A 16416-nucleotide genomic window follows, 5' to 3' on the forward strand; every position below is an offset into this window, starting at 1 on the left:
AGTTGCCAGTATAGGGCTGGGTCACATGGAATCGGTGCTCAGAGATATATGCCGGCTTAGAAGCCTGAATGCACCAGTGAAAAGTGGGGGGGGGGGGGGGGGGACAGGATCACAGCAGAGACTCCACCATTGTGTGCCTTGTCAAGCTACCATGACAGGGGACCAACAGAAGTCAATTATACCCACCAAACCGATGTGGATATAGATGTGGATATCAGTATCTACACGTGATGGAGTCCTAAACAGGCATAAGTATTATTATCGATATGAATATATCTTTGTGTCCTCACCCCTGGTAGAGCGTTTTCTTTTCACTGGTGCATTCAGGCTTCTAAGCCGGCATATATCTCTGAGCACCGATTCCATGTGACCCAGCCCTATACTGGCAACTTTTTAGTCACATATAATGGCTTGCACATGCAATATATAATTACACCTCCTGATGATCCCACAATCTACACGTGGGTGAAACGCGTCGAGGCAATTGAGGTGTTTGACTATAACGTCAACCCTAGACAGTGTATGGTTATAATACCAACACTGAATAAGTGTATGTTTGTGTATTTTTGTATTTTTTGTGTTTGTCTGTATCACTGTTGTGTCTCTATCCGTTTAATTCCCATCCAGTCTATTCATATAGCTGACAAATATAATATCCTAATCCCTTACCTTTAAAACCAGTCCACATGCCTCTTTTTACCTCTTACAGGGAGCAGGAAGGGCTAGTAGCATAGGCACGCGGACAGGGGGTCTCCACCATCAGGAGCCCTCCCTGGGCAAAGGGCTCTAGGACAGGGGTAGATTTAGGGACAGTGGTCTCCCCATACCCCATTTAACAATCTTCTTTGGATGTGGTTTATGGTCACTTTTTGTATGTATGTCTTATAGTTTAAATAAGTGGATCCTTTAGGGATTTTTTTTAACGTATACCAAATAAAAGATTATTTTAGGGGTCTAATTAATACCATGCTGGATGTGTGTATACACACACACACAAAATATCACAAAAAACACAAAATTGAAACATAAAAACATGAATAAAAATATATATATAAAAGTACATACCAGCGAATCAAACTGATCTCGACAGCAAGCAAAGAGCCGCCCATTCACAGTGAGAGTTGTAAAGACAGATACTTCATTTGGCTTCAGAACAACTTTTTCTAGGAGTCAAAGAAACAAGTAGAATATAAATCTACACCTATAACAAAATAATTCGAATTTGAATAATGAACCTAAACTGAACACATTTTTACAGTAAACTTACAAAATTACTCTACATAAGACATTGGGGTGAATTTATCATGAGGGGAATAATTGAAGTCAGTTTTGCTTGAGTTTGCGTAGTTTATGCCATATTTATCAAATGTCGCCTGTTTGATAAATTGGTCTCATCCTCGGTTTTTCTAATCCACCTCCCCTTACTGGAGATAAACTCATTAACATAGCTAAAAAACATCCACTCAACCACCCATACTTCAAAACTGGAGTGAGTGGTGTAAAATGCAAAAAGTTACAAAAGTAGCAAAAGCCCCATTTTGCTATTTTTTTTAAGACAGAATTCTTGAGTAAAGGCATGATAAATCAAGGCTATTGAGCTAGTTTGCAAATAAATTGATCTATTTGTAGTGATAGAGTTATAGTCTGAATTACACTCCAGAGCTGCATTCAGAATTCTGCTGTTGTCAGGCCTAAATTTGACCAGTATCCATTGGTGGTTTATACAGAAAGCAGTTTAGCAATTTGTCTGGTACAGTAAAGTTATTTGAGATACGAAATACTAAATCTGGTCATAGAGATCAGATAAATATTAGTGAAACCTGTGGATTTTGGCAGGACCAACTGGTCATCTAATGAGTATGGGGTGTCCGACGTCATACCTTGGGGACCAGAAGGATCTTACATGAGATAAACTGCCACCAGAGGAGTCTGGCAGCAGCTCATGCCCCTCTCCCTATTGAGAACACATGCACTCAGCCGAGCTGAGCGTGCATGCGTATGGGTCAGTCTTTAGGATGACGGCTATCTAAGGGGTATGGCCGTCTCAGCGCTGGCGAAAGACACACGATAGCCTGAACAATCATTTGTCTGAAATCTATCAGTCCTGGCTCCTCAATAAACAGGTATTTTCACCCAAGTTAAAATATTGCATATTATTTCTAGTCTTAAAGGGGTTGTTTCACTTCAGCAAGTGGCATTTATCATGTAGAGAAGGTTAATACCAGGCACTTACTAATTTATTGTGATTGTCCATATTGCTTCCTTTTGCTGGCTGGATTCATTTTTCCATCACATTATATACTACTCGTTTTCATGGCAATAATGTCTATCTCTCGCTATCTAATTATCTATCCATCTATCTAATTATCTATCTAATCTATCTCTTATTTATTTTACTCTCTTATATAGCGCTGACATATTCTGCAGCGGTATACAGACTTTATCATCACTCGCTGTCCCCAGTATCAGTATGTCATTGGAGTGTGGGAGGAAACTGGAGTATCTTGAGAAAACCCACGCAAACACAGGCAGAACATGCAAACTCCATGCAGATGTTGTCCTTGGTCGGATCTATCTATGTGATTCATGTTTACATGGGTCTCTTATCCCGCAACATATTCAACATACAGTATTCGATTTTGTAAAATACATGTAAAGCAGAAAAATTATTTTTGGGAGGGTGGGCGATTCACGGCACTGCAGAGGTTATTACATATTAATGCTGGCGGCGGCTCTGCATCGAGGAGGTTACCATGGTTATGGCTGCTAATAACCGTGCGCTGTCCCACTTCATGTTTAGATTCTAAATCCTTCAGAATGTGCTACAATCTAAACATTCGGCCCGGTGTTGATAGGAAGGGTAAGTGCTTTTCAGCTCACATTTCCAGAGTTTGTTTGAAGACCCGGTGTGAAGGAAATGATTATGAGATACACACTGAACCTGTGATATCGCTGCTGCTGCCAACACAGAGGACTGGGCGAATAGTGCATGAGAAATCTGCCAGCAAGTGCTCGCTGATAAATGATGAGACTGAAGAGAAAGATTACAGTACGTAATGTATCACCATGTAGCGCTTAAAATAATGTTACAATTAATTTTTGGGGGCTTTAATACTGATGACCTATCCAACATCTTTTAATAGTAGCCCTTAGGACAGGCCACCAATATCTGATCATCTGGGGTTGGTAGCCTCCACTCTTGCAGGAGCTGCTGTGTGCCAGAATACCACAGCTCTGTACACCGCATAGTGGCCGCGTCTTGTTACTGCAGCACTGCCAAGCGAATATCAAAGTCCTCTGAAACCCCTTTAACCAAGATCTAATATATGTAAAAACGTATTATTGTATACACAACGTCTATTTCTCTAATAAAATCTGTCCACCTGTCTAGCTAATGTTTCTAGGTCTGACTGTCTGTCAATCGACCTACCTATCTGTCTGCTTATCAGTCTATCTAATCTACTAGTCATATGTCTATCAATCATTCCCCTAAAAAGTTTTATTAAAGGAAAGTAACAATCCAATAAATCACAATACTGTAACAATAAGTGTAGGAATCGCATGAGGGGTAGCTAATCTATCGATTTAATCTATCAATCTAATCTATCAATCTGATTTATCTATCTAATCTATCCAATCTCTTATTTCTCTATGCAGTATATGTCTAGCCATCTATCATATATGTTTCTATGTATCTTTGTATTTCTCTGTGTATCTATGAAGTACCTATATCTATCTCATATCTACCTACCTACCTATCTATCTAATATCTATCTCTCTCATATCTATCTAATATGTCTTCCATATCTATCTAATATCTATCTATCTCTCTCATATCTCTATCTCTCATATCTCTCTCTCTCATATCCATCTCTCTCTCTCATATCCATCTCTCTCTCTCATATCCATCTCTCTCTCTCATATCCATCTCTCTCTCTCATATCCATCTCTCTCTCTCTCTCTCATATCCATCTCTCTCTCTCTCATATCCATCTCTCTCTCTCTCATATCCATCTCTCTCTCTCTCTCTCATATCCATCTCTCTCTCTCTCTCATATCCATCTCTCTCTCTCTCTCATATCCATCTCTCTCTCTCTCATATCCATCTCTCTCTCTCATATCCATCTCTCTCTCTCTCATCTCATATCCATCTCTCTCTCTCTCTCTCTCTCTCATATCCATCTCTCTCTCTCTCTCTCATATCCCTCTCCTAATATCCATCTCTCTCTCTCATATCCATCTCTCTCTCTCATATCCATCTCTCTCTCTCTCATATCCATCTCTCTCTCCTCTCTCATATCCATCTCTCTCTCTCATATCCATCTCTCTCTCTCATATCCATCTCTCTCTTCTCTCTCATATCCATCTCTCTCTCTCTCTCTCATATCCATCTCTCTCTCTCATATCCATCTCTCTCTCTCATATCCATCTCTCATCTCTCTCTCATATCCCATCTCTCTCCTCTCTCATATCCATCTCTCTCTCTCTCATATCCATCTCTCTCTCTCATATCCATCTCTCTCTTCATTCCATCTCTCTCTCTCATAGCCATCTCTCTCTCTCTCATATCCATCTCTCTCATCTCTCTCTCATATCCATCTCTCTCTCTCTCATATCATCTCTCTCTCTCATATCCATCTCTCTCTCTCATATCCCATCTCTCTCTCTCTCTCTCTCTCTCTCATATCCATCTCTCTCTCATATCCATCCCTCTCTCTCTCATATCCTCCTCTCTCTCTCAATCCATCTCTCTCTCTCTCATATCCATCTCTCTCTCTCTCTCTCCCTCTCCACCTCTCTCCTCTCTCATATCCATCTCTCTCTCTCATATCCATCTCTCTCTCTCTTCATCTTCCAATCTCTCTCTCTCCCCTCTCTCTCATAATATCCATATCTCTCTCTCTCTCTCTCTCTCTCTCATCCATCTCTCTCCTCATATCCATCTCTCTCCTCATATCCATCTCTCTCTCATATCCATCTCTCTCTCTCTCATATCCATCTCTCTCTCTCATATCCATCTCTCTCTCTCATATCCATCTCTCTCTCTCATACCCATCCTCTCTCTCTCATATCCATCTCTCTCCTCTCTCTCATATCCATCTCTCTCTCTATCTCTCTCTCTCATATCCATCTCTCTCTCTCTCATATCCATCTCTCTCTCTCTCTCTCATATCCATCTCTCTCTCTCTCTCAAATCCTCTCTCTCTCTCTCTCTCTCATATCCATCTCTCTCTCTCTCCTCTCCTCTATCCATCTCTCTCTCTTCGCTCTCTCAATCCATCTCTCTCTCTCTCATATCCATCTCTCTCTCTCTCTCATATCCATCTCTCTCTCTCTCATATCTATCTCTCTCTCTCATATCCATCTCTCTCTCTCTCTCATATCCATCTCTCTCTCTCTCTCATATCCATCTCTCTCTCTCTCTCATATCCATCTCTCTCTCTCTCATATCCATCTCTCTCTCTCTCATATCCATCTCTCTCTCTCTCTCTCATATCCATCTCTCTCTCTCTCTCTCATATCCATCTCTCTCTCTCTCTCTCATATCCATCTCTCTCTCTCTCTCTCTCTCATATCCATCTCTCTCTCATATCCATCTCTCTCTCATATCCATCTCTCAAATCAAATAAGCTTTATTGGAAGGACTAAATACATTTTAGCATTGCCAAAGCAAGTGGGAAATAATTGGGTAGGGTTGGGGTATGGGGACATATACAGGGTGGGGGTATAGGAGTCCATGGTATATCAGGCTCCTCTCAGTCTATGGCAGGCAGTAATATACTGTGCTGCTGTGGCCGCTGTGTTCTTCTCTTCCCCCAGTAGTATGGAGAGTCTCTCTTCCTTCTCCATGGAGATGAAGTCTGGGCAGAGATCAGACAGTCTCCTGAAGCGAGTCTCCCTCACTGCTGAGTACTTGGGGCACCGCAGCAGGAAATGAGCCTCATCCTCCACGGCCTCCTGGTCGCACTGCTGGCACAGTCTGCTCTCCCTGGGCATGTACCTCTGTCAGTGACGCCCGGATTCAATGAGCAGGCTGTGGGCGTTCAGTCTGTGTCGGCTCAGGATCTGTCTTTTGGATTGGGGAGTTTCTCCAGATATGGGGCCAGTTTGTACTCCCTCTGCAGGCTCTGGTATACTGTCAGCTTCTGGGATGTTCTTATGTCGTTCCTCCAGACACTAATATACTCCTCTTTGTACTTGTGTATCGTCCTCTGAATTTCGCCCTTTGTCAGGCTATATTGGTTGGTGACTTGGGCAGACTGGGTTTGGGTGACTTGTTGCACGTTGCTTTGTTTTTCTGGGGCTTCTTGCTGTAGCAAGGCTTTGTGATGGTAGGAGCTGGGACTTCTGCTATGAAGATAGGATCTGAATGATAGCGCCCTCTTCTGGACAGCAAAGTAGAGTGGGAATCTGTCCAGTTCTGCTCGACAGGCGCTGTTTGAGGTGCTCCTGTGGACCTGGAGAGAAAGTGTTTTCAGAGTTCTAGGTGGAATAGTTTTGTTGGCCCAGAGTCCCACTTTGCCCGGTCTGGGTATATGTCTGGGCCCCAGACTTCGCTGCCATACAGGAGGATTGGGGCGATGATGGTGTCAAGGATTTTAAGCCAGACGGTCACTGGTGCTTTAAGGTGATACAGACGCCTTCTGATGGCATAGAAGGTTTTGTTAGCCTTGTCTTTCAGTGTTTCCATGACTTTCTTAAAACTCCCTGGTAGGTGTAGCTGTCAGTGTCTGAACGTGGACAGTTGTTTAGCAGGAAGGGAGGACGCCCGGCTTTTCGGTTTCTTTTCTGGAATACCATGATGTTGGTTTTCTTTGGATTTATGGGCAGTGCCCACGTGTTACTGAACTTTTCAAGGATTTTCAGGTCATCTTGGAGACCTTTCTCAGTTGGCGATAGTAGCAGAAGATCATCTGCATAAAGGAGAAATTTCACCTCGGCGTCATGGAGGTTGAGACCAGGTGCTGTGGAGGACTCCAGAGCCGCCGCCAGCTCGTTGATGTAGATGTTAAACAGGGTTGGACTGAGGCTGCAGCCCTGTCTGACTCCTCGGCTCTGCCGGAAATAAGCCGTTCTCCTCCCATTTACCTTCACGCTGAATCTGTTCTCAGTGTAGGAACTTCTGATGACATCATATGTTTTTCCTCCTATTCCGCTTTCAAGAAGTTGCAGGTATGTCATATCTATCTATCTCTCTCTCTCTCATATCTACCCATCTCTCTAATATCTACCTATCTCATCTATCTATCTACCTATCTCATCTATCTATCTATCTATCTATCTATCTAATATCTACCTATCTCATCTATCTCTCTCTCTCTCTCATATCTATCTATCTATCTATCCCCATAACATCATGTGCAGTGTTTTTCCTCCAATTACCAGCACTCAGGTAGGTGACTTTCCTCATGACTAGCTGTGCTTTTTTTCAGCCTAGAACCAGAGTTTGGAGCTACATCCTTCTATATGTCACGCCGCGCTCGGAGGCACACTGTCGCACTTCTCATCGCTGAGCTGTAGATCAATAGACCCTTGTCTGTTTATCCTTATTTGTTCATGAGTTTCTTCAGCTGTTTTCTCAGTAACAAGACAAGGACACTGTGCGCTGTGAAGGGCCATTTCTGTAAAGTGAGTCGTTTTCCCGCACACCGCTAGCTGATCATTTTAGTAATATTTTAGGAAATGGCAACTCTGTTACCCTATACGGCAGCACTGTAGCCGTCTTCGGAAAAGACCTACTTCCAGCACCCAGCTTGGCCTATTTACTCAGTAGGGGATCGTACTGTTGTTTGTAATCAACTGAAATTATCTCAAAACGCTTTTATAAAACCATTGCTATTTGTGTGTTTAACCTTGAGTTTTTAAATTATTTTCTATGAGTGGAGGGAATGATAGTCAAACAGTACCTCCTGCAGAACTGATCTTCACAAGTATCAAGGATTCTCCGGAGCCCAGTTTATCTGCTACAGCAGACAGCACCTCCTTCACCGAGGCCGACACTTGTACACGGATGGTGGTGTACGTGTGGTCAATGCAGTACACCTTGAAAAGAACTGCGAAGACAAAATACAGACATTAGATGTAATAAAAAAAACAACACATGATACATATTACCTAGAGGAACACAGTATGTAACTGAATTTCATTTATTTCCTGCTGTTTATACAGCACAAGCATATTCTGCAGTGCTGTACAGAGATTGTCACCATTCACACCAGTCCCTGTCCCTGTTCCACACAAGAAGGTATTTAAAGGGACATTTCCATCAGAAAGCAGCATTTTTCAAATTCAATATTCATAGAAAACATTTTTAAAGCGTTTTTGACTGTTTTCGTTTACATTTCAGAAGTTCATTGCCACTGAAAATTAAATACTTCTTTAGCAGTCATACCAGACAGATAAAACCCATGTATATATAGGGAACTCATTCTTAGTTTACTGCTGATGTGAAGGGAATGTTATCTGTTAGTACAATAGTAGGTGTAGAATTAGAGGTTTTCTTGATAGGCCTAAATAAAGAAGCCCACAGAAGAGCATTGCTCGCATCAGTGTAATGTATGATGCTCTAATTTAGTCACTCATCCTCCATGGTCACAGTGAATGATCTGACCGAGAGCCTTCACGCCCGATGACGTAAATGTATGTCATCGGTCCGGTCTTTAAACAGGGCACCCGATCGTGTGCGCTGCGGGGGCCATAGCCGCGGGTGTCCGTCTGCTTCTTATAGCAGACACCCGCGGTTCATGTCCGCAACCGGCAGTAATGCCGATCACTGACATTTAACCCCTCAGATGCCGTGGTGAATCCTGACCACGGCATATGAGCGCGCTGAAAACCGAAAGTGCGTGCTTTCGGTTATGCTCCGGTTCCCCCGTATGGCGATCGTAGGAGCTGGAGCTTGTGTGAAGCAGCCCCTGTCTTTGTGAATGACAGGAGGCTGCTGCATAGTATTTCCTATGGAGCCCTTGCCTTTAAGGCTACTTTCACACCTGCGTTAGGTGCGGATCCGTCTGGTATCTGCACAGACTGACGCGCACCTATAATGCAAACGATTGTATCCGTTCAGAACGGATCCGTTTGCATTACCATTAACAAAAAAAAGCATGATAATGCAAACGGATTCGTTTTGACTTACACTGAAAGTCAATGGGAAGCGGATCCGTTTTCAATTGCACCATATTGTGTCAGTGAAAACGGATCCGTCCCCATTGACTTACATTGTAAGTCAGGACGGATCCGTTTGACTCTGCATCGTCAGGTGGACATCATAACTCTGCAAGCAGCGTTTTGGTGTCCGTGTCCAGAGCGGAATGGAGGCTGAACAGAAGCAAACTGATGCATTCTGAACGGATCCTTATCCATTCAGAATGCATTGGGGCTAAACTGATCCGTTTTGGGCCGCTTGTGAGAGCCCTGAAACGGATCTCACAAGCGGACCCAGAAACGCCAGTATGAAAGGAGCCTTATAGGACTCCATAGGAAAGTAGTAAAATCATCATAGACTTCAATGAAAGTGCATTGGAGTCTATGATAATAGCAATCAGATGATTGATTGTTATATAAAAAAGTGTAAAAAAAAAAGATTTTTTTTTTTAATAATCAAAAACATAAAAATTCTAATCACCACCCTTTTCCCAAAATAAAAAAACTACGAAAATGTAAAAAAAAATACACAAAAAAAAAGTTATAGGGGTCAAATTATGGAGGAAAATAAAAACTGTTTTTTTTCCCAATTTTTTTTAATCACTATTAAAATGCAAGAAAAACTATACATATACATATAAGGTATCGCCGGATTCGTACTGAACTGTAGAATAAAAGTAACTGGTCAGTTTAATCACACATCGAACGTCGTAAATAAAAAAAAAACTTAAAACTGTGGTGGAATTGCTTTTTCTTTTTTTTTTTTGCAATTTCACCCCATTTGGAATTTTTTTCCCGCTTCCCACTACATCATATGCAATATTAAATGGTGGCGTTGGATATGTGAACAGACAAATAAAAAAGTTATGGCTCTGGGAAGTCAGGGAGCGCAAAACGAAAAAGCAAAAATAAAATAAAAAATTCAATTAAAAAAAAAACAGGAGAGGAAGTAGAATTCATGGAGTAACTTCAAAAAAGTATATCCAGAAAACCTACGTTTTTTTATTTTTTAAAAATTACAGAGAATATTCGCATTGTTTTTTTTATGGCAGTGCCCTTTTAACAAAAAGCCAATTAACCCATCAGAATGTTTTTGGAGTCCAGGAGAAAACCAAAGTACCCAGAAAAAACATCAGAAGAACCTTCATGGTTGGATTTACACTTTGGACCCTGGTTCTACAAGGCAACAACGAGTCACAGTAATGCCCCAGAATCAGGTCAATATGCTCTGAACTTTATATCGAGCCCTCTAAGCAGAAAAGTGATGGCTCTTTTGCACAAAAATTTGTGACTTTTTACTATTTTACGCGATGCTCAGATTTCAGTTTCTGATGCACAAAACTCCTGAGAAATGCTTTCAAATTAAGATGAACGTCTCTGACTGATCTTTTATTAAGGGTTCATTCACACGTCCGCAAAAGGGTCCGCACCCTTTCCGCAATTTTGCGGAACGGGTGCGGACCCATTCATTCTCTATGGGCCCGGACGTGAAGCGGCCCCGATCTTCAGTACCGCAGCTCCGCAAAAGATAGAACATGTCCTATTCTTGTCCGCAGCTGCGGACAAGAATAGGCATTTCTATAGGGGGTGCCGGACGTGTGAATGGACCCTAAGACTGTTGTATTACTGGTTTAATTTTAATAAATTCCTCCATATGTCTTTATTATTTTTTACTTTAAAAATCTTCCCTAAGGGCGTAAACAATTGTAGGGATGGTGTGCTTTATGGCAGCTGCAATGAATCAGAAGTAATCATCAGAAAATGGTCCATAGACTAATACAGTCTCTAGAATGTGATGGAGTCCAGTCCCTTTTCCAGAGACCAGTAGTAGTAGCAGGTTCATGTACAGCTTTCTTTGCGTACAGCATTGCTATTCTGTGTTAATCTGTACTAGTAGAGCTCTCATCTGCCCCCTGCCCTCTAATGATAATGAGATGACTGCTGCTGAGCGCACTGCAAAAATCTCCCTCCTCTCTCCTTCGAAAGGTAAAGAGGAAGAATTTTATACAGATATCCAAGTCTTCCATACTGGGAGTCATCCTTTTCTAAGAAAATGCTGGTAGGACAACTGTCATAATGGTTGGGTGCCACATCAAGAAGCTCTACTCCAGCTGTTAGAAAACGCTCATGTAGTTAAAATACGTCTAAATGTTAGACAAAGCTGAGGTAAATCATCCACTGTTTTCATGTTTAACATTCTATAGTCACTTCTTAAAGGATTTTTTTATAGCAAAATGCACGAATTTAAATAAGACGATGCATTTTTGACAAACTGTACATAAATAAATCATGCAAGTGAATACAAGACACTTTGTAATATATCTTATTAAATGCTACTTTCTCCACTCATGTGGCAAACGCCCCCCTCCTGAACTAATCATCTACCCTCAATTCACTGCTAAAATTCGTCTAACGAGACAAGACAGACTGCAGTGCAGAAGCACAGACCCGAAAACCCACGGAATCACTTTGGAGTGTTTCAGTGGGCTTCCGAACCATGCCTCGGCTCCACAAAAGATAAGACATGTCTTATCTTTTATCGTATCTTGCGGACTGCGGACCCATTCAAATCCGTATATTGTGGACCCGCCGTTTGGGGACCGCAATACAGGCATGGAGCCCTTACGTTCGTCTGAATGAGCCCTTAAAAGGGTGTGTTACAGAGAGATAGGGGAGCAGGATAGCAGCTAGTTTTTACTTACTAGCTCAGCAGAAACTAAGAATTATAGATGAAGCATGTGGAGAGAATTTTTTTTTAAATAAAATATAGCGTATAGATGAAATAATGGCCAGATCTAGTGCTATTCTTTGTGTACAAACACAGGTACGATTTAAATATTGAAATTCTGGCTGCCTGAATACACCACGGGGGAGAGCCTATTGGGATCAATAATAAGGGTCTACACAGTGAGATCACTCGTTTACCCTAGTAGTGGCTGCAGGTAGCTAGGATGTATCATCCCTATGTCTCGCTATGAATTTTGCTCTGAAGATTTATAGATAATCAGAAGCAGAATTTTGCACCAGTTTAGATACAGTAGGTGCTGCATTATGCGCACTCCCACGGTCCCAGCCACCAGAGAGGCCAGCGCTTTTTCCTATATTATGCAAGCACGGCCACTGCTGCTGTATTACAGGGTGGTCGTAACCATGGAAACAAGCAGTGTATAATGTGCAAAGAAGGGAATATGGACAATCACAATACATTAGTAAGTGACTTGTATTAACTTCGTCTACACGATAAATGCCATTTGCTGAAGTGAGACAAACCCACGTTTTTGCTAAAGGGGAAGCAGGAAATGGTTTGTCCTATGATGTAACATTTTATGCCAAAACTTCACCATGATTCTGGCTTAAAATTCTGCCAACCGAAAAGCCAACCAATAATATCTATCCCTGAGGCGGTCTGAGCCACTGTGATAAATCTGGTGCCTGTCTACAGGATTAGTAAATCTGCCCCAAAGCTCTGTATCAATGTAACCTTCATATTTCACCCTGAATGAAATGGAATGCTTTGTTATTTGAATGCTATTTGCCAAGTTTTAGGCATCACTTTCAACACAATGATGAGTAATCTTAGTGAGGTCCACATTTTTATACATTTTTGGAAGGCTAGTTTTTTTTAATACATATTATACATGTCTTCCTATGTGCCTGCCATATGTACAATCGATATGCTTTACACTAGTGGTTCTCCGTGGTATGCGTACTCAATGGGGTGTGCACTGCATGGTGAGGGGGTACACGGGACTGGCCTGGTAGACATCAATGTTTTATTGCTGGTTGCTACAGCCTCTCGATCTTCAACCGTATTGCCGCCCTCAGGACAGCGATACAGTTGAACACTGTGGAGGCACATAGGAGCTGACGTCTTCCTGCCCCGTCATTCACTATGATAGGCTACAGGCTACTAGGCCTGAAGCCTATCAGAGGACGGTGCATTGTGCCGCATAAACCTGGTTGCAAGCAGCTCAGGACACAGGCCAAAAGGGCCCTGTGTCCTGTACTGCATCGCTGACGGTGGCATGGAGGTAAGTATTTGTGTTTCTTATTTTCCTTTTGGCAGCAGGCTGTTGGGCCACTATGGGGGGAGGTCATTATTATAACTGAGGAGGGGATAAGGGGCATTTAACACTATTGGGGGCATCTTTTTCTAATTTTGACACAATAAGGGGGCAATTAGTACTACTGGGGGTGACACTATAAGGGGCATCTTTTTCTACTGGCAGCACTATAAGAGATCATATTTACTACTTGGGAACACTGTGGAGGCATTGTGGTGAGCATTATAATTACTGAAGGGCACTGTGGTGGGCTTTATTACTACTGGGGGCATTTTGGTGGACTTTATTACTACTGGGGCATTAGTACTATTGAGGACACTATAGGGGGAATTATTACTACTGGAGGCATTATGGTGGCCTTTATTAATATTGGGAGACTATGGTTAACATGTCTACTATTATGGGCACCATTTGGGTATTATTACTTCTGGGGCACAATGGGGAACATTATTGTTATTGTGGGCAGTGTAGGGGCACTATTACTACTAAGGAGGGTATTTTTACTATTGGTGGGACTTTTAGGAGCACCATTACTGTGGGGGGCACCTTCACAGTATCCGCTTAGCACAATTATTTTTGGGGACATTATGTTTTTGGCACTATTTGCTGATCACAATTATTTTTTAGAACACTGTGTGGCAATAATTTTTAAAGGGGGCACTATCTGTGTAGTATCAGTATTTGCAGGGGGACTTTCTATTTCTTAAGTATAGTATTAGAAAGTACAATGGGCACAGTATTGGGGGTGGCAGGATGTGGGAAGGATGATGGAAAAATAGGAACCTAAGATGTCTGTGTGACAAAATCTACAGAGATGAAACATGCCTGAAATAAGCCATCATGGTGGTCTGGTCCAAATGGAGAAGATGAGGAAAGAGAACATCTATATCAGAGGAGAAAGGTAAGAGGTATGTGCTGCTGTGTTCTCCTGTATGTTTGGTAGCGCAGAATGTTAAAAAGTAAGTCATCCATCATGGGTCCTAATGTGGTGTCTGTCATTTTGACAAGAAGATCAGTGCTGCATGCTTCACTATTCTTTTTTGTTAAATATGCAGGAAATGCTAACAGAGGCTTAGAACAGAGCCTATCACAGCGGGGCGAGAATGGCCTTATTTTGTTAACATTAATCACTGTTCGTTTCAATGGAAGTACTCGGTGTGAACGTCTTGTCGCTAGGGGGTACTTGGCATGAAAAAGTTTAGAACCACTGGTTTACATTCTGAAAGCCTGTATCTATATGAACATATTTTCTGAACATTTAGTTTAATTCCTGTACTACACCAGGAGGAAATGATCTGAACCTTTACGCCAGGACTCATGAACTACCTGTATGGAAAGAAAAAACCATTTACCCGTAAACTGACCCAGAACAACCTGAAACTGTGTTCTACAAATTGTTTATGGCCACTTGATACCGCCGTTTAACCAACCAATTTTCTTCCCTTTGTTTCTTTCGTACTCTGACCTCTGTAGCTGTAATTGGCTATAACATTTGTCTCTCCTGCTACAGCAAGCCGATGGGATATGAAATCCAGCACAGCAGAAGCTGCCTGTTTCACACTCCATCTGCAACTCTGTTAGAGTCCTGACAACTGATGAAGAATTATAAGGAACACAACAATTCTGACGACCTAGAACAAATGCATCACCAAGTCCCTAGCAGAAAGTTAAAGGCTTACAGTTTTTTTGCGTTTCCTTTATTTGCACTGTAGAGGAAGGGATGGGGCGGCCCGGAGAATCCCTGTAGCGCGGGTCAAAAAAAGGAATCCATAGTATAGGCGTTTACATTTTAAGTCCGTACTCACGCTCATCTGTGCTTCTTATTGGCTGACGCTTCTGCAATCTCTCATCCCCGGTGCTGAACTGCCGTAAAAGCACTTTATGCTGTTAATGGAAGGACAATAAATGAGAACCATCACTATTGAGGTCTTCTTGATACAGCCTGAAGAATTCCCAAAAGTATTAGACTAGATAAGGTAAGTTTTGGACATAGTGGTATTTTGGTTTGGAATGTAAGTAGCGGTAATTTTGCACTTAAAGGCTATGTACACATTTGGGGGCAATTTCTATTATTGCATTGAACTCATTAAGTGGTAAAAATAATTTAAAATTAAGTCCTTTTCTCTGTACAGAGCTGAGATGCTCTATTAGCAGGATCTGAATTTTCTCTCTTTACCATCAGGCAGGGAGCTGACGGGCTCATTATCTCTGCTCTCTGACCTTATAAACACTCATCAAAACTCAATCCTTATATTACTAATATATAGAATGTGGATTAAATAATTGTTTATGAATTCTTAGTATGAGTTACTAATGAGTTATTAGATGACCGGCACAAAGTGAAAGTAGGAGTTACACAGCAATAAAAACAATTAACCCTTTGTGACAGAACGGCTCAATATTTTTTAATAAAGACCAATTGAAAATAAAGATTTTATAACCCAAAATGAGTAAAGTGCAATTATAAAAAAATTGCCCCAGAAGGTGTACATAGCTTTAAATGTTACATTGTGGAGGTATTACATACCATATGTATCCCTAGGGCTACATGTAAGGGGCTGTTTTGTATGCAGAAAGGAATGGGTTAACACAAGCTAACTGCAATGTATCCTGGGAGATGCAGGTGATATACCATCTCATTGGAGCTGCTATTCACCCACAGAAAGGGAATAAGATCCTCCAGATAAGCAGAGTAAATTTTTTTAATAAGTGGGAAAACCTGCTTAAGCCATGCCCAACATACAACACACCACACTCCTTTCATACTAAACCACACCTCCTTGTCAGACACAGGAAAAATGACTCAGAGCGCTCCAGCAGGTTGTTCTCTGTCGGAACAGCCTAGTGGAACTCATAACAGCAGTGTGAAACAAGCCTGATTCAGTTGGCATTATTAATTTAGATTTTACTAGAAATGTAGGCAGAAAATCAATTTACTAAATGTCACTTATGATGTAATAAAAAAAAAGTTTTGCTTACCTTTTTTTGTCCTTTGCCGTCATCAGATCTACAAAATATAAAGAACACAAATTTCTTTAGTATTAAACACAAATAACATTCTGTTACTGCAGTCCTAAATACACAATCATCACAGTTGGTCTGTTAAGGGAATGTCAATATGCCATAAATATGGGCCTGTCAGTATATTGTGGACCTACAGCAGTGGTGGCGAACCAATGGCACGGGTACCAGAGGCGGCACTCACAGC

At 41.6% G+C, this 16416-nt stretch overlaps 1 protein-coding gene across 1 annotated transcript in view; it reads right to left on the reverse strand.

Moving 5' to 3' along the window:
- The window catches only part of RAPGEF4 (Rap guanine nucleotide exchange factor 4), a 198720-nt gene that overhangs the window by 27873 nt on the left and 154431 nt on the right, over positions 1–16416 (reverse strand). Inside the window, exons 18-21 of the mRNA XM_044303173.1 lie at positions 16188–16215; positions 15014–15092; positions 7908–8054; positions 1066–1163 (exon numbers count right to left, since the gene is read on the reverse strand). Coding sequence (XP_044159108.1) covers positions 1066–1163; positions 7908–8054; positions 15014–15092; positions 16188–16215 — 352 coding nt within the window. The remainder of the gene's footprint in view (positions 1–1065; positions 1164–7907; positions 8055–15013; positions 15093–16187; positions 16216–16416) is intronic.

The sequence above is a fragment of the Bufo gargarizans genome, chromosome 8 (genome assembly GCF_014858855.1).
Source record: "Bufo gargarizans isolate SCDJY-AF-19 chromosome 8, ASM1485885v1, whole genome shotgun sequence".
In the NCBI taxonomy this organism is placed as follows: domain Eukaryota; kingdom Metazoa; phylum Chordata; class Amphibia; order Anura; family Bufonidae; genus Bufo; species Bufo gargarizans.